Source organism: Myiozetetes cayanensis, unplaced genomic scaffold, assembly GCF_022539395.1.
Source record: "Myiozetetes cayanensis isolate MyiCay16 unplaced genomic scaffold, myiCay2020 scf15, whole genome shotgun sequence".
NCBI lineage: Eukaryota > Metazoa > Chordata > Aves > Passeriformes > Tyrannidae > Myiozetetes > Myiozetetes cayanensis.
In genome coordinates, this window is record NW_026087159.1 from 5,425,354 (window position 1) to 5,442,911 (window position 17,558).

General features: G+C 40.3%; 2 protein-coding genes across 4 annotated transcripts in view; both read right to left on the reverse strand.

The window, feature by feature from the left end:
* BRS3 (bombesin receptor subtype 3) overlaps positions 1-1,654 on the reverse strand; it is a 478,452-nt gene extending 476,798 nt beyond the window's left edge. For both annotated transcript variants that reach the window (XR_007628325.1, XM_050310678.1), the window contains exon 1: positions 1,025-1,654. Coding sequence is in view for 1 of the 2 variants with exons in the window: in XM_050310678.1 (XP_050166635.1) it covers positions 1,025-1,455 (431 nt within the window). In the remaining variant the exon portion in view is untranslated. The remainder of the gene's footprint in view (positions 1-1,024) is intronic.
* A 6,177-nt stretch (positions 1,655-7,831) lies between these two features.
* ADGRG4 (adhesion G protein-coupled receptor G4) overlaps positions 7,832-17,558 on the reverse strand; it is a 30,556-nt gene continuing 20,829 nt past the window's right edge. For both annotated transcript variants that reach the window (XM_050310727.1, XM_050310726.1), the window contains exons 17-24: positions 17,222-17,325; positions 15,736-15,857; positions 15,158-15,426; positions 13,845-13,938; positions 12,641-12,930; positions 11,949-12,050; positions 11,288-11,449; positions 7,832-10,622 (exon numbers count right to left, since the gene is read on the reverse strand). In XM_050310727.1, the coding sequence (XP_050166684.1) occupies positions 10,495-10,622; positions 11,288-11,449; positions 11,949-12,050; positions 12,641-12,930; positions 13,845-13,938; positions 15,158-15,426; positions 15,736-15,857; positions 17,222-17,325 (1,271 nt within the window). In that variant the 3' untranslated portion in view covers positions 7,832-10,494. The remainder of the gene's footprint in view (positions 10,623-11,287; positions 11,450-11,948; positions 12,051-12,640; positions 12,931-13,844; positions 13,939-15,157; positions 15,427-15,735; positions 15,858-17,221; positions 17,326-17,558) is intronic.

Sequence of the window (17,558 nt, forward strand, 5' to 3'; positions counted from 1 at the left end):
ATTCTTCCTATATGTCTTTTCTTGTCTTTGTACTACCATTGCTGGATGCTGGTGTTGTCCTACATAGACCCTTGATCTGACCCACTGTGGCCATTCCTGTGTTGGATGATTGTTTTTGGAGTACAGTAGCAGAACCATTGCTTAAATTCTGGACACATGAATCACTTGTAATTACATACAAGCCAGAATTGGTGGCATACTAGATGAAAATCTTTTTCTGTCTTACTACTAAATTTCATTTTTTGTTTTTCTGCTCCTTGACATGCTCCTGCTGATTGAAATGAAATCTCATCTTAGCTTTATTCATGCAGGAAAGATGTACTTGGAAAACTGATTGTTCAGCAACTCCTGACAGCAGTCAGACCAGTGGTCCCTACTAGCAGAGCTGTCATTGTAACTTGAGTTTAATTTCAGGACCTCTGGGCTAAAATATTTCTGTAAATTATATAAGAACTGCAAGAGAAAACATATATATAAAAATATATATGCACTTAAGAAGCTGAAAATTACAGTACCCATCAAATTATGGGATTCGTTCCTTTGCCCCCAGTCTGTTCTGTGTTTTCTTTTGTATTTTTACCCCATGTCAATCTTTTATGTTCTAGGATTTCAGAGACTTCTTGAATGCATAGGACAAAGGATTTCCACTCATTTTCACAGTTTTGTTTTTCATCTTCCCTGACTACTTTAGTGCACCACTAGATAGCACCAATATACTGTCCTTTCCCCAACTTAAGCAATTTCCCTTTTCTGTGCAACTGGGAGAAAAACCCCTGTGCTGTACTTCAGACTAATAAAAGGTCAAAAACCTTAAAGAGTCTTTCTCACTTCACTCTTGAAGTACTGCTTCAATTTTACTAACACACATTTTTAAATTACATGGGAGACTGGTCAGTTTTGGGTTTGTTCTTAGCCTATTACAACATACTATTTAATATTGTGCAAAACGATAACTTCTGCTCTTTTAACCATTTCTAACTTCACACCTGCAGCACCTCCTGGCAAATCAGTTGCACAGACCCACCTGTCAGCACTGAGAACAGTCAGGGTGAACACTGATACTCCAACTGAGGTTAACTGGATAAAAGACAGCAGCTTGCACCCAATCCTTCCGAAGAGCCAGGTATCCACAACGTAACGTGTTGCATCTATAGGCACACAGGTTAACAGAAGCAGCAGGTCTCCAAAAGCCAGGCTGGTGATGAAGATGTTGGGAACAGTCTGCATGGATTTAGTCTTGAAAAACACTTTGATGAGTATAGCATTTCCAAGGAGACCCACTGAAATGATCACAGCATATGTGATGTAAATTGTGCACAGTATTTCTAATCCTGGAAAGGAGTCTTCGGTCCATTTTTCGTTTGTTGTTTCATTGTCAGTGATTGATTTCAGTGCTGTACCATCCGTGGATGCACACAAAGTCTGATTAGCTGAATGCAAGTATGCTTGAGACATTTCTTTAACTGTTTCTTCTCCCCAGGCTGGACTTAGGTTGATCAAAAAATTGTTTAATATTTAGCTCGCAGCATATTAGCAGGGTCAATGGAAAGGTGCAGGTTTGTGTCTGAAATTAGGATTCCCGTTGCACATTAACTACTTTCGTCCCCTTCTAGATCTCAAAACATGACTAGGAGAAAATGCACATAGATCTTGTTCTGAACTGTGGAGGAGGTGGGGAACTTTTTTATTGGCTTTTCAGCTATTGGAGCAGAGAGGGAGGAGGAAAAGAGAAACGGAGTTTCTTTAAAGACAGCTGAAATGAGATGCTTTTTTTCTTGGAGATATCTGGCAAGTAAATATCATATTATGACTATTGTGGTATTAGGGTTTGTTTATTACTTAGCAAATGTTTCCTAATGTTGTTCAAAATATTCTAAAAAGGAAAAAAATGGAAAACTGAAATATTTTTCTCAGTAGTACAGGTAAGCAAAGAATATACTAATTTAAGACAGAACTCTTCAGTATACATTAATGGCAGATAAAATATCTCAGAACATATATAGTATTTGCTGAAAAAGCTGTAGAGACTGCCTGTGTTCTGATTAGTCTTTCTATCACAGCAACACAGTGACCTTCCAAAAGGCAATATAAAATCAAAATTTACAGCCATAATCCTGCTAACATGTATATTAAACTTAGGTTTTTCCATTAGAGCAGTCCCATTGCCATCAAAATGACACCTTACGCTAAAGTTTGAACAGGTTTATAGACAGGTGCTGGACAGAAGGACTTGTATCTTGCAATTACCCATGTATGTATTGGCTTTGGATGGTACAACCGATTATTCAAATCTTCTGGGGGAAAAATAACTTTTCCTGATGCTTTCTCAATCAAACGTGTTAGTAGTATGGGTTTTCTTATCTTTAGATTAGTCAACAGTCAAATATTAACTCTGCATTGTGATGAATTCCTGATTAACTTTACTATAAACTAAGGTACAAGGAGTGTGGTGCACTGAGGTAAATCTGAAATTAAGAAAGCCATGATCTGGTTTCTAAGTAATAGAAGTGGAAAAGCTATCAAAGGATTGATCTTTATGCCTTGAAAATGAAAATCATTAGCTGGATTATTTTTCCTCCAGACTGTTCTTGAGCTGTGATGTTCTAATGGAGAAGGTACCCTGCTCACATCACGAAAGGAATCTCACAGCAGAGTCCCTTTATCTGTAGCTGCACACACAGAGACACACAAAATCAAGTTTATTTCATTTACTCAAAAAACCTTGTCTGAGTACTATGCATGAGAAGTCTTAATTTTTCCTCTCCCAGTCCCAGTCCTTTCGAACACAACCATGCCATAGGTATGAGGTGGTGATAGACCAGGTGGTAGATGTTAGATCAAATTTAAGACCCGTGCTGTGGAGTGGTGGGAGAAGGACTCACTGATGCAAAGAGGATGGATGGGTTAAAAATTCTGACTACATTTTTTGAAAGTGCTTTTAGAAGAGCAGCTCTTGTCACGATCAACCATAATACGTCCTTTCATGCAGGCACAGTATGTAGGTTGCTCACAGATTTAGGTATCTTTGAGGATGCCTGATTATGTTGTCCACCCACACTGGCATAGTACTGTGCATTATATTTAATACAGAGTTCACCAACTGTAGCAGATTGTGACAGCTTAATGTCAGATAGTTACATAAAATGTTTAGTTTTCCTGTATGGCAGAAGCAGGGTGTCACCAAACATTGGGAACTAATTGCACTCCAGCAAGTGTTGAGTACTCAAGGGTGGCATCTGAATGAAGCATCGGGTGTTTAGCTGAAACTGGGATGTAGCTGAAACACATTGTTTGCCTTGAATTCCACTAGAGGTTGGTTGATGCTCCAAAGCTCAGACAGTAGCAGATCCCAGCCTCTTAGAGTCCCAGAGCTTCCAGAGCCATCCGAGAGATTTGGGCTGATAATTTGAACTCTGAGGCTCAGTCAGTTCACTCGATCATTTTGTATGCTGGGACAGAGAACCTGAACTGAAACTCCTCTGTGTAACACATAATCCACAGGATTGGACTCGTGAGCTGTGAGTTGCTCCCAGCTGTTTGTTTGGGGATGATTCAGGTAAGAAGGGACAGCTGACAGACCTCCCGACCCATTTGAAACCTCTTGAGGGCATCAACGTGTGCCACAGATGAAAGCAACCCCAGAAAGGGGCAGAGGCTTAAAATTCTCTTTACTCCTGACACTTCATGTGCTGTTTATCCCAAACTGGACCTGAACTGATGTGTCTGGACCTGAATGCTCAGTTTGATGCTTCATACTTTAGAAGCCCTCACCACCAGGATACAAAGACACGTTTTCCCTGCTCTTTCTCTAGCAGGGCACAGTATATATGTCTAACCCAGCTCACAGCAGCATGAAAGTCTACTTGGTTTTCTCTTTCCACTGAGAGATTGCATTTTTCCCATCTTTTTCCCCCCTGGGGGAATGTGGCAGGAGGAAGCTCCATCATTTCTCCCAATTCTTCCTTCAGTCCTTGTGTTAGTGCAGGTTTTAGGTAGTTGGTCAGGTTCTCTCTTTATGGAGCATAAGATACTGTCTTAGTGGATTGATAGGAGGTGAAAAATACTATTTTGAAAAAGCACACAAAATAACACTGTCTAGGCCCAACAAAAGCCTGAAGTACAGATAGTAAACCACATTTGCAATTTTTTTATGATGGTGGAATTTCAACTATTTCTGGTAGCTTTCAGTTGTTCAAATCCAGCTGAAAGGGAAGAGAATGGCATTGTTATTCCAAACTGTAAAGTAATCTAAGGTGTTATTTTAGAGCTTTCTCTCCTGGTGCAAAGAGAAAAGCAATTTGGGTGATTCTGGCTATTGTTTCAAGTACCAGGCTTCACAGAAAATTAATGTTCCTTTTTGAACTCCATGCTGCAAAAAAGTGTGAGTAAAATACTCAGGAGTATATAATTTAGCTGTATTTTTAATGCAAATTTTCTGTTTTAATGCAGTGTGACTGTTTACTTAAGTCATTGCCATGTGCTGCATAGTGTCACCCACTCGGTAAAATCCTTCAGAACCATTTGCTCTGCACCAAGCCAAAATATGAAGAAAACAGCCAAAACCTTAACTCCCATTAAGGAATTGATTTTCCAAAATTGTAATTATTTTGTGGTGTATATTTTTATTATTTCACTGTACATTGGTCATCCTGCTTTGATTACTGTTTATGCAGATATGTCATATTGCTTTGTAGTTAGAATGCTAGGAACACCAAACTGATACACACTGAGCTACAGCTATATTAGCCAGCCTGGGGGTTTTAGGATTATTTTAACTCACTCTTTTTTAGGTTGTTATTTGTATCGTTTCTACATAGAACTATTTAATTGTCTTAATTCTTCTTTTATGTCTCAAGCTCATTTTAGCCCCTTGCTTTGATTGTCTCTCCTAGCAATTCCACCATCTGTTTGTTGCTGGCTGGTGGATCCTTCTGTCTCCACTGAGCAAACTGACGTTTGTGTTTGTCGAGTGATAACAGCAGAGAGATGCCGAGCAGCTTGTCTGTCCCAGTCCTGAGTTTTGGGAGACTCTGTTGTGGCATCCTCCCTTATAAAAGGCTTTTCTCAGATTGAAATCTCTCCAACAGATGAGCCTGATTGCTCTCCACGTGCCCAGGCTGTTCAGAGTAGAGCAGGACTCTGCTGCCGGGTCACCACAGGCACATTCCTCCTCCTCCTCCCTGGATGAGGAAAACTGATTTGAAGTCTAGCAGCCAGCCCAGATCAGTGTCAGTCTTTCCCTTCCAGCACATTTCAGTAGCCTTCCTTTTAGGTTCTGGTTTTTTGACATGAAGGAATGCTTTTTATTTCTCCATCAAAAAAGTTCTAACCTGGAGTCCTTCAACAACTCTAGCTTATAAACTGGACTCTGCAGTTGTAACTAGAATTATCTGAAATACATTTTTCTTTCTAGTGTTTTCTGAACTGGCAAAGCCAGTGTTGGGAAGAGGAATCTCTGCTCATCTTGTTTCTGACTCACATCTGTGTTTCAGCTTTAGTGTCTTCTCTTTAAATTGTAATTGCCAATAGTGTGACAAGTAATGGCAAGGTGGGGGGACAAAGAGCCATTTCACAGCTGTGTGACTTGTGTGACTGTTCCCAATCCATTTTCTAGTGTTCAGGCAGACAGGTATTAAATGGAAAAGCCTGAATGCACACCTGGAGTGAGTATCCCTGTCAGAGACAGTGGCCCATGTTTAGAACAGATTAGTAACACATCCAGCGTTGTGTTCAGTTCTGTTCTGTCCTCCTGGGACAGTGGGAACGAGTTATTTCCATGCACCACATCTGAGTGCCTCCCTAAACATAGAGAACATCACCTTCCCATCTCACCAGACACCCATTTCGGAGCTATGAGAGTCAGGCAAAGGGGAGGAATGTTGCAGAGGGCACTGCCCACACTGGATTTCTTCCCTTGTGAGCACAAGAACTTTATTTCAGTGTCTATCAGTCTGATGTTTTTCACCACTAATTGGGAACATCTTCTCTCTCCTGTATTTTGATTTTTTCACTATTTCCCGGTCTCCTCAGCAGCTGGAGACTAAACAACTACTGAGCTATAAAAATGGGAAATGTTTTTTAGTACATTTTGATGATGATTTCCTCATCTGCGTCACATTCATGGCAGCATGTAACCATTTATTGTCAAAGACTACCCATTTAGGAGAATTACACATTGGTTTATTACTAGGTTTATCAGTGTGGAGTTGATTTTACACCAAGGGCAGAGGGAGCTGTGCAGGCACTGAGACTCAGGGCATCAAATCCTGCAGTAATATTTAATTGGAACAGTGTCCCTGTTTTTTGAAACTAAAGATGGGCTATCCAATTAAACTTTCAAATACCACAAGACTTATCAGCATGTCTAGGAGTAAAAATAACACCACCCCAACCCTCAGTGTTATGAAAGTGAGATGGAAGGTCAGTTTGGATGAGTTGTCAGGGGGAGCATTCAGTGATACAGCAACAAGGCAGATAACTTCTTGGTTAAAATATGAGAAAAGAGCTTCTGATTTTGTTACAATGCCCAAATCCAGACTGTTCAGTGCAGTTAGTGGGACAAACTCTGCCTGCAATGGGATCTTAAATGCTGTCATTAACCTGTGGCTCCAAATACCTTTTATCCCATTTCTCTATTCTTGCATTCCTTCCATCCCCCTTTTCCAAAAGTTTCCTCAGCCAGTTCCAGTATGGGAATGGCCAGTGAAATACTAGTGTCATTTCTCAGAAAAGAAAGAAAAATAAACAGTGGAATTTATCCTTGAATTTCATCAGTTACATGCACAACCAGGCAAGGAAGTAATATAGCAGCATAATTCTTTTGGGCATCCTTGAAACCCTCAATGATACATTTGATTTGGAACCATTAAAATGCCATTACATGCTAAATACTTTCTGATACCTAAAAGCACAGTGAATTGTGCATTAAGACTTAACAATCATCTTACGCAACAGGTAATTATCTTCCCAGTATTTTGATTTTTAATCTCAAGTCATTTCCCATAATGACACTTCTTTTGTTGTTCCAATAATAACTGTCCACTAAATTTAGAAAGAATGATACATCTTGGGTGTAAGCATTGCTACCCTGTGTTGTCAACCACTACTGCAGATTCAGACACTCTCAGGAGGAAGCTTAAACAAGCTGTACTGACCTTTAGCTGTCATCCTATGTAATATTTACCTATCCCATGGTTACCAAAGCACTGTACATACACTGAGCTAGAAGGCAGCTTTAGCCACTTGTTCACAAAGGGACATAAAAAGTTTCTGGGAATCCATGAGCGAGCTGCCAGCACCTTGGATCTGCATCCCCTGACTTAGCTGGTACGCAGGGTGGAGAGTTTTGTGCCAGTCTAAATAGTAAGATGGGAGTGGGGAGTGTTTTGCTCAATTCAGCACAACTGCTGCAGTAACTTTACTATCATTTTTTATTTCTTTTGTATCATCTAACCTATTGTTAGCAACCTACTGGGATCTGACATTGAATAATTGTCTTCATAGATAAATATACTTTCTGAAATCCTTATTTCACTGCTTTAAAACAGAGCACACATTTCCTGGTGTACGTATCGCTAAAAATAAGCAATCTAGGAGTAAATGAAGATGACTTAGAAAGCAGAGGAACTTTTAGATTGAGTCACAGAACCATGGAACGGTTTGGGTTGAAGGGACCTTAAAGATCATCTCGTTCTGATCCCTTGCCATGCACAGGAGTCAACTGATACAACCAAACCGGGAGGAGGAGGAGGAGGATGGGATCCTATCGGTCACACACGGCTCACGCTCCAGCCAGGGCTGTTCCCGTCGCTGAAAATTATCGGGACGTGAATCACGAGCGCAGAGCAGATTTTATTAGATTTGTTCTTTGTGCGTGTCCTCTCCCTGTGAAAACCATCAATGCACAATTCTGAGACAGAATGTCAGCGCTGATATGTTGGAGAAGAGCAGATGCAACGGTGCCGGTGCGGAAGATATTAATTCAGCCCAAGGAAAATTACACATCCTCATTCCAGCTGACAACCTAAACAATGCCATGCTTGAAACATAAATGATACACTGTTTAGCTGGAAAAGCCATTAGGCGTGCGATGGAGAGTGGAAGTGAGCTAACAGCCTTCCCAGAACAAATAGCGCTTCGCATTTTACATAAGCAAGTTGACAGGGTTTTAAAAATTGACTTCCAGATTTTGCTTTTTGAATAGAAAAAAAATAATTCAATAGCAAGAATGGAGACCTGACATTGCTCCACACTGTGCAGCTTGCTCTTCTTCCTGCTGGTACACCTGCAAAATGGGAAACATGCTGATGGGCCTGCCCAAGAAATTTCCAGCCATTTCTCAGCAGTCAGACAAGTCTTCAGTATTCCAGCACTTTTCTTACTGTTTGTCCAGCTTTTATTTGAATCTTTGTTGCTTTTAATCCATTAATAATATTATGAAGGCACTTAGCAAAAGCTTTAGAAAATCAAGGTACATTTCACCTTTTATCAGGAATGTAATAAAACAATTACAGGATGCAGGAGACAAGGCCAGTCAGTCTCATGGTGCTCTCGTATTGATCCTCTTTTGCTGCCTTTTTATTTTAAATTAGAGTAATAGAAAATAGATTTGGGAGGACTTTCAACAGGTCTTCCAGTCCATCCTTTGCCCTAAAGCAAGACATACCAGTTCTGGCAGATATTTGTCTCATCACTATGAGTGGGTTTTAATCCCTGAAATGATGGCAATTCTATGTGCTCTCTAGACCACTTATTCCTTAAAAATAGAAATTGTAACCTAATATCTAGCTAAAATGTAAGCCCATTATTTTCTGTCCTCTGAAGTGGATGCAGAAAGAATTACTGCACGAAGGAGAAAGTGAGGGTCAAAGCAGGGTGGCAGAGACACGTCAGTCCGTCCACCCACCTACACTTACTGATATTGTGGCAGAGACAAGCTGGTGTAAAAGGGACTTGTGGGAGGATTAAACTCCTGTTCCACTGAAGAACTCCACAAACTCTCAGGATCCCCCTGGGGTGTGCAGCAGCCAGGTTAGGGGTGCAGGAGGGGATCAGGCACAGCTTTAGCACCACAGCACAGCATGTCCTGCTTCGCTTTGCAAAGCAGGGAAAACTTGTATTCAGCAGCAGATTGTGGAACAGAGTTTACTTATGAAAATAAAAACCACAATACTTCATGTCTGACATACTGAACTGCATTTTTATGTTACATTTCTTTCCCATTGAAAGCAATTTCAAGTTAGAAACAAGTGGGGATGAGGTGGAACTTGTTTGCATGTTTTTAATGACAACATTTCTCCCAGAAAGCTGAGGAACTGAAGGTGATCTGCCTGATTTCAAGTAGGCTGGGTGTAGCTACTGTGCATTAAAATATTCATCTTTTTCACTAATTGCTGTGTGGGAGTTATTCACAGACTGAAAGAACCTTTTGTATTTTCTATCGTACATATCAGCTCTACAACACCACTCCATTATATTATTTTACTCCTCTATCACTGGTACAGGTTAGTATTTCACTGTATTAGCAATCATAAAAAAATCTTTACCTGAATGATGCACATGAAAGGGCATTCAAAACTGAAACTAGGATTTGGCTGAACAGGCAAGTTAGCAATTCAGACACATTCGCTGAAAGCAAGCCTCTCCTTTGTAGGAGAGGAAAGTTAAGTCTCTCTTGTGATGTTCTGAAATAGAGTTTATCTTCTAATGTATTCACAGAAAAACAATAATAAAGGGAAAACTCCTTAATTGCCACCTCCAAAGATGGTAGGATTTTATTGTTCTGTTCTGCTATTGTTCTGTTTATTTTGTTGTTTGTTTTTTTTTCAGGAGAGATAATCTGAAACTTATTTCATATGCATAGATACCCATTAGAGGTGGGAATTTCAGTTTTTATTGTTTCCACATTCCATTTGAAGGTACTGGGCAACATTTTCGAACATTTAAACATGTACCTAAGTCTCTTTAGAGATCTAAAGCCAAATCATCAGAGCCAGCACTTCTGAAAATAAAAACATACATCTTGGAGCCTGAGTGTCCAACTTCTTAATGTCCAAGTTGGTCAAACTTCATTTCAGAAAAAGAAAGGAAAGATATGTCCATGCCTGAGACAGTCAACCAACAGGCTAAAAAATATCACTTGAAACTCAGTATTATATGTATTAGGCTCTGACACTAAGTATCAGATGAAGAAGGAAACAGAAATGGCAGGAAGGTGTAAAGGGTAAAAAAAAGATGAACTGTGAGAGGGACTAATGATGAGGGAGAGAATGTTTCCAGTCTCTGTTTAACATGAGGACTAATATTGGAAACACAGAGGCAGCAAATCCTTGTGTGGTCATTAATGAAATTCCACTGAAGCCTAGAGTTGAGTCATGGCATAGCTGTGTCCAGAGTGAGAACTGTACTGTAGAAGTAATAATGTGAACAATGCTTGTTTTCATATGCCACAAAGGAGAACCATCACTAGATAATCAGAAGAAACCAAATTGAGTATCAGTGTAAAAATCCTGCTTTCTGTGGATAGTGCAGCCCTGTATCCACAGTTAGTGTTCTTCGTGAACAAGGATGTTTGGTCTCACCATCTTCTGCAGATACAGCACTGGGGTTGTAATGGACTTCAGCTATGGGAGAGAATTGGGAAAAAAATTCCATTATAATGACTTGGTTTAATGTATTTAGAAAGAATCCTATAAGAGTCTATGCAGAACTCACTGTTTCAATGTCTTTGGGGAAATAACACAAATCAACGTGTTTCCAAAAACAACCAGGAATGTTTGGTGCTATTCCTGTTTCAGAAAATGGCTCTGCAACAATTTCTTCATCTTGGAAGGCAAAACCTTCAGCTGGGATTCTTCTGGATTAAAAAGACTCACATCAGGTCCTGTTCAGCTTTCTGGAATTCCCAAGATCTCTAATCTTTTGGGAGTGCAATTCCAGTTAGGGAGCACTATCATCTATCTCAAGACTATGGTGCTTCCTAACTGGAAGTAGGTCCCGTGTGAGCAGCAGCCAGCTGGCCCAGGGTAGAATATCTCTTAGATGCCTAAGATAGAAGCTAAGCAGAGTTCCCTTCCTTTTGGAGAAGAGCCATCCCAGGATTTTAAGGGCTTTCTTACTTTCCTTAGTACAACAGAAGCCATGTGTAATGTAGCCATTAACCCCAAACCCCACTCTGGCACAGACAAAGCAGTGAAAGATTTCCTGTTTATTTCCATTGGTTGGGATTTGACAGTCACCACAGGGAACCTATTGCATTCCAGTCTATACACTGCACTGTTTTTCTTACCAATCTTAAAATTCCTATCTGGAGAACACCTGGGAAGGAAATCTGAACCATTGCAAGTTGAACTTGTTCCATTAGAATTTAGACTCTGCAAAGCCTGGGATGGTGATCTGTGGTTTAAATGCTTTGGTGTAGATCCTGCAGTTGCACTTGACCCACTCCAGTCTGAAATCAGAGAGTAGAAGGCACACAGAAAAAAATTCTGTACAAGTATCACATCTCAAACAACCAGAGAATAACCACCTCTCAGCCAGAGACAGCAAGACTTCTCCTCCTGGGCTGAGCAAACCCAGCTCCTGCACATAAGGAATAGCTACTAGCATGCCAAATATGCTGCATAAATTTCAGAATCTCAGCTTTATGAGACTGGAAAGTCACCAAAAGCACTGCTCACATAAGGGAACACCGAATGGCATGTGAGAACAGACTTAGAGACCAAGCTGAAATCGTTTTTGGAAATCTGCAGTTTTCACTGCATGCTGTCATCCCATCATGATATATAAGCAGTTAACGGGAGAGGATAAAGACTTATTAAAGAAAAATCATCCAATGCAATGCAGAAAGGCTACTGAGAGGAGCCTTATTTCTTAAAGTAGAACAAATGTGACACCAGTAGCAGACAAAGACTCGTGAGTCAAGCTAAACAAACCCCCTCAGTGCTTACCAGAATAGCTACTCAGACGGAATCTTCCCCAGCAGAAGTGTACTCGGCACTGCTTCACTACCTCGTCCTTCATTAGGCAGTGAAACACAAAGATAAAGAACCCTAGAGAAGCAAGAAGAGAGATTAATGTGTTTTCAAATGTATTCTCCACACTGCTGTCCCTTTTCTAAACGCTTGGCATGCCATGCCCCTGCTACCAGTAATGTTCTGTATGGGCAGAGAGGTGGTCCCTGGGCCAGCACTGGGATCTTTAAGGTCCCTTCCTACCCAACTCATTCTGTGATTTTATGATCCTGTTGGCCCAGAGTGGCATCAAGTCCTTTGTGCATATGAAAGGCTGATAGAAGAGGTTTCTGCAGATTTTGTATAAGAATAATCTGCAAGTCATTGTGGATTTTATCAATCATTTTTATGCCCTGATGAAAAGGATTGTGCCAGTTCCTAAAAAGGTGAGTTTATTGGGACCCATGTTTCCAAGGCATGAATTCATGTTTTTAGTAGTCTATAACAGCAATGCTGTCTAAACAACACTGTCATGCCACTGCAACAGAGCCTTCCTTTTAAAATAGCTAAACTCTGTAATACAAAAACTCTCCTCTTCCCCCATGCTTGAATTACATGACATTCAAATTTATTTCTATTCCACAGCCCTAAATTGTTGTATTTATAGCAGTACTCCACTGAGAAATTACCTTGCAAGGTGTTAAAAATGCTGAAGAGATACAAGAAAAATATCCTCACTTCTCCCCAGGCAAAAAAGGCAAAGCCCCAAGTTAAGCCCAAAAGGAACATCAAGCTGAAAGCACTTTTGAGGTCTTGGAGAACACTTCGTTTCCAGACTCCAGATCTCTTTTGCGTCCTTGTCTTCACAGAGTGGATTTGGAGGAGGACAGTGATGAACATGGCTGTATTTGTCAAAAATATGAAGAAGAAATAGGCCACAACGGAGATGTAGAACACTAGATTGTCCTGAATCCAGCAGCTGCAAGAAAGTGAGGTGTGTATTCAATATAAGGAGTTTGTGAAACTCAGGAAGGCTGGTTCCTCAAATAAGTGTCCCGTGTGCTTCTCCAACACTTAGAAAGGGGCATTCCCTAATGCCCGTTTGTTTCACCCAGTGAGGACATTCATGAAATCTCTCCACTTGCCTATTTTTTATAGATGTTATGGATATTTGTTGACTTTGAGACATTACTGTTTCTGCCAAATTCGGAAAAACAGGACAATTGTTTCACAATTTAATGATGTATACACACGAAGACGCTGCCTCGGGAAAACCAAGTTAAATATGAATTAATTAGGAGTCTAAATAATAGTATGCCACTGGTTAGCTTTTCCTTAGACACAAATTAGTGTCTTTTTGCTAACAATGGGTAACAGTTTTCCCTCTGAGGTGTCACAGGGGTGATGGGATAGAATTCAAATATTCCAGGTAATCTTCACCAACAAGTGATCAGATTGTGCTAAACAGAAAGTAGGTGAAAAAAATGGAAGCATTTTTGCTATAAAACCATTTTAAAAAAGGATGAAAGAATGCAGTGTTTTCCCACTGGAAAAGAGAGAAGGTTGAGATGATTTAAATAAAAGAATTTGAAATTATGATGAGACAGTGATGTGAATTGACATTTTAAAAAACCTCCAAAAAACCAGAAGCAAATGTGCAAAATACTTGAGCAATTATTGTGCCTTTAGATTTTACCAGAAACCCAGAACATGAAGGAGCATATACAAATGTCCCACCAGACTGAGCTATTGTCATGTAAAGAAAGACCACTAAAAGGAGAGGGTAAAGATGGGGAAAAAAGACAAAAGCAAGAGAGAAGTTGTTGCCTTCTGGTTATTTCTTGTATCTTTCAGATACTCTGCTGACCATAGAGCTTAAAGCACTGTACTTACAAATTGCTGTAAGGCTTGCTCTCAGAGCGGGACCCATTGCCATAGAAGTCTTTGTTTATAATGAGCACAAGAATAATTACAACAGCTGGTATTCCTAGTGTGGAAAGCAAGGGAAAAAGAAATATTTTGATTAAAAAGAAAAAAAAAATGGAGAATATGGAAAGATGTCAGATAATCTCTGGTGAGTAATTACAGTAGACATTTGCATCTTAGGATCCAACTCTACCCCCAAATTCTCCTTCTGAAATGAGTGTAATTAAATATATGACATAGCAGGTCTAATCTCCCTATTTATGTAAATTACAAATGAGTAGGCATAAAAATATCCGTGTTTGCAAAATGTTTGTGAGTGTTCAAACATCTCCAGAAGGGATCCAATCTGGCAAAATAAACCCAACTGATTATTACAAAAGCTGAGTGTCAAAAGATAAGCAGACCACAGCATTTTGTGTTAAGAACTTATAGAGACAGACGTTTTCCAGGCAGTGTTTTATCAGTCTTCCCTTCCACTCATTTCCCATTTCCCATATTTTTTTTCAGTCCTGTCTTTTCTGTGGAGAACAGCTGCTGCCAACAACACCATCATGGATGGCTGCCCCTGAGAACAATTGGATGCAATGTCAAATCTGAGGATAGAGATGACAATACACTGCACACTATTCAAGAGCCAAAACCCCCCTTTAAAACAGCATCTAATGGTGACCCAAATAATACAGACCAAATTGTGCTCTAGGTCAGTGCCTCTGATAGCACCTTTTCTAACAGCTGAACCAGCCTATGGGCTCTTTTTGCTGTGTTCCTCCCAGACAAGCCTCTGATGCTTGTTCAGGGAAGTCCTCAGGAGAGAAATGAATGAAAGCCAAATCCCCCCTTTGTGGGGGAATCATGAATAGAATGCCAGGTATTCTGGACACAGGGCTTGGAGAAGGAGCTAAAAACACCTTTGAGCAGCCCCAGTGCAAGGGTGAAGGCTGTGGGCAGCTCATCCTGCCGCAGGCACACACTCTGATGCGAGGTACCCTGATAAATCATCCCTGTAAGAACAGGAGGGGTAGGAGACTAGCTCCTTACACCCACACTCACCTTTTCATTTGACTGTGCAGGGAGCAACAGGCACTTTATGCTAATGGTTCCCTGAGCAGAAGAAATGTAAGCTGAACCTGCCCGGGGGGAGAGATCCATCCTTACAGCTCAGGGTGTGCATCACATTTCGTGATCACACTAGCTCAGTGTCCTCACTTACTTTTGCACATATGCCCCAATCTTAGAGAAGTTGACAAGCCCAGAAGTGAAGAAGAAATCTGCTTGCTTACCCCAGCCAGCAATGCAGCATTTTAGGATGTACTTTGGGACATAAACATTGAAAACTTTGACAAGGGCCAAGTAAAAATGAACAGACTCCAGGCACATCCACGTGAAGGCTGCAAGAAGGAAATAGTGAAGGAGCATGGCCATGGTGATGCAGAGGCCTGGCTGGTTGAATGAGGACAGCCAGGAGTTGGTGAGGAAGACCATATTCAGCATCAGCAGTGCAGCACAAAGGTTGAGCAGGATTTTTGAAGGGTTGTCTCTCCGCAGCTTCCTAAAAAGAAGGGGAAAGTCCACAAAGTTATTGCTGCATCATCCAGTGTAGAGCCATTCTACGATTCTGTGAAATTTAAGAACATAGAAGTTGTTGAACAGTTCAGATTGGTGCTTGTATTAAAGCATTAAGTGTTTGAGTCCTTCTAATTTTACCAGAGGTCAAAATATAGCAATTTTTATAATGTCAGCTCTCAATCTTCCCTCCCGTGCATTACAGTATCAAATATTAGCAAACATTCTTATAGTTGCTGAAAATCCACTACTGCTAAAATATTAAAAGCCATGTAAGAAAAAGGATCAGACTTACTCAAGGGTTAGATATGTCACCAGCGTTATTCCCAAAAAAAGGGAAGAAGCACCACATCCTACGTAGCTTATCACAGTTAATATATGATCATCTGTGACATCTATTTCTGTCCGGGCCAAGTCCTGTGTTACAAGATAAAGAGTCACAGTTGTTTGCCACTACAGATTAAGAAAATTCCTTTACACATTTCCACACTGAAAAGAAATCAGTTCCTGTTCTCCTTACTGCTCCTTTTGGAGGGCTTCCATTAACATTTTTATGTGTTTCTTGTTGTATAGTCCTACAGAATATACAAATGGGTAAAAAATATGCAGTATTTAAAGTATTCAGCAACAAGTTGTGAAGCTACAAAAGCTGTCCTTCAGAAAACACAAATTTAATAAGGATTCCAGGATCTTGACAAAATTATTCCTCTGGAGCTTGCTTTGTAGGAGAAACCATTTTGTTTCAGTGGCAGCTGCCATGCTTGTGAACTGCACAAATCTCCTAAATGTCTTGCAGCGTGGGAGGATCCTCCCTGTCCAGAAAGCATCCCCCTGCAAAATCAGCTAGGAGACTGGGCTCTGCTTCTTCACAGCTGCTGGAGCAAAGTTGAGAGAATTTTGTTGTTCCCTGACACAGTTTCTCTTCTATTTGGTGAAGCCTTGAACCTCAGACTAGTAACCCACATCTCTGATGCTGAATACTTGTAGCTGTGCTGATTACTAAAGTGGCAGTGAGGAGTGTGATCTTAAAATCAAACTCAATTCTCTTCATTTGAATGGGAACTTGAGCAAGTGTCCGAAATCTGAACCATCTCAATTCCTCCCTGTGAAGTCACATTTTTACTCCCGGAGAGGGCTCTTGCCTCTGGTGGAGCAGGGTGATGCTGACCTCTAGGGGAAGCATCCTAAGGCAAAGGTGGGGCCACACCCGATCCTGTGGGCTGTATCCTACTGGGATTAGACAATTTTAATCTACTCAATTTGCTTAGAACTTGCCTATCACTTTGCCTTTGTTGCAGCCCATTCTCAGGCAGCCATCTCAGCTTATGACATTTTACTTTTAGAGGCAGTTTTCTCTCTATTACAGAGAAATAAGAGGTGATACATAAAGACATCTCCCACATCTGTATTAAACTTCACTTTCTGATGGAGCATAGATAAAACACTCCAAAAGATGTAATGTCATTAGTTGCCACTGGCAGGTAATAAATTTAACGCAGTATTTCCAATGTGGTAAATAGCACATTAAGGTTGATTAAGTTACACTGCAAAGAAGTAAAAACTACATCTGTAAAATGAAATTGCCTTGAAGCAGGTGACATTTAGAGGACTTTATATCATTAAATTATTATAACTGTTTTATTTGTTATTACTGAATTTGGCAAAATTGCAGATTATCTAACAGCTTGCATAGATATGAATCTCCCATCTCTCCCCCAAACTAAAGATGACTTTGTTTAGTGCCACGGGACTTTTTGGGAGATGATTCACAGAGTACTTACCAGTAGAACTCCAAAATGGGTAAGATGGTTACAAAAACAGATTGTGTAATTCATATCTGTATATTCCATTTCACACCCCGATGTATTCCAACCACCCAGTCCATCTGTGTTATAGAGAAAAAAGGATTTTTAAATGGAGTTAGTCATGCTCAGTCAATTATAGCTCTGCAGCATGCAGGGTTTGTGAAGATGAGCTCAAGTTAGTACAGATTGCAGGGTCATTTAGCAGCACACAAGTGAGATTTCACACAGGAACACATCTTCTGTAGTTGCCTGAGAACCTCAAAATTTGGATGAAAGCCTTTGGAGGAATGAAGAAATATTTAAAGTCATTTAC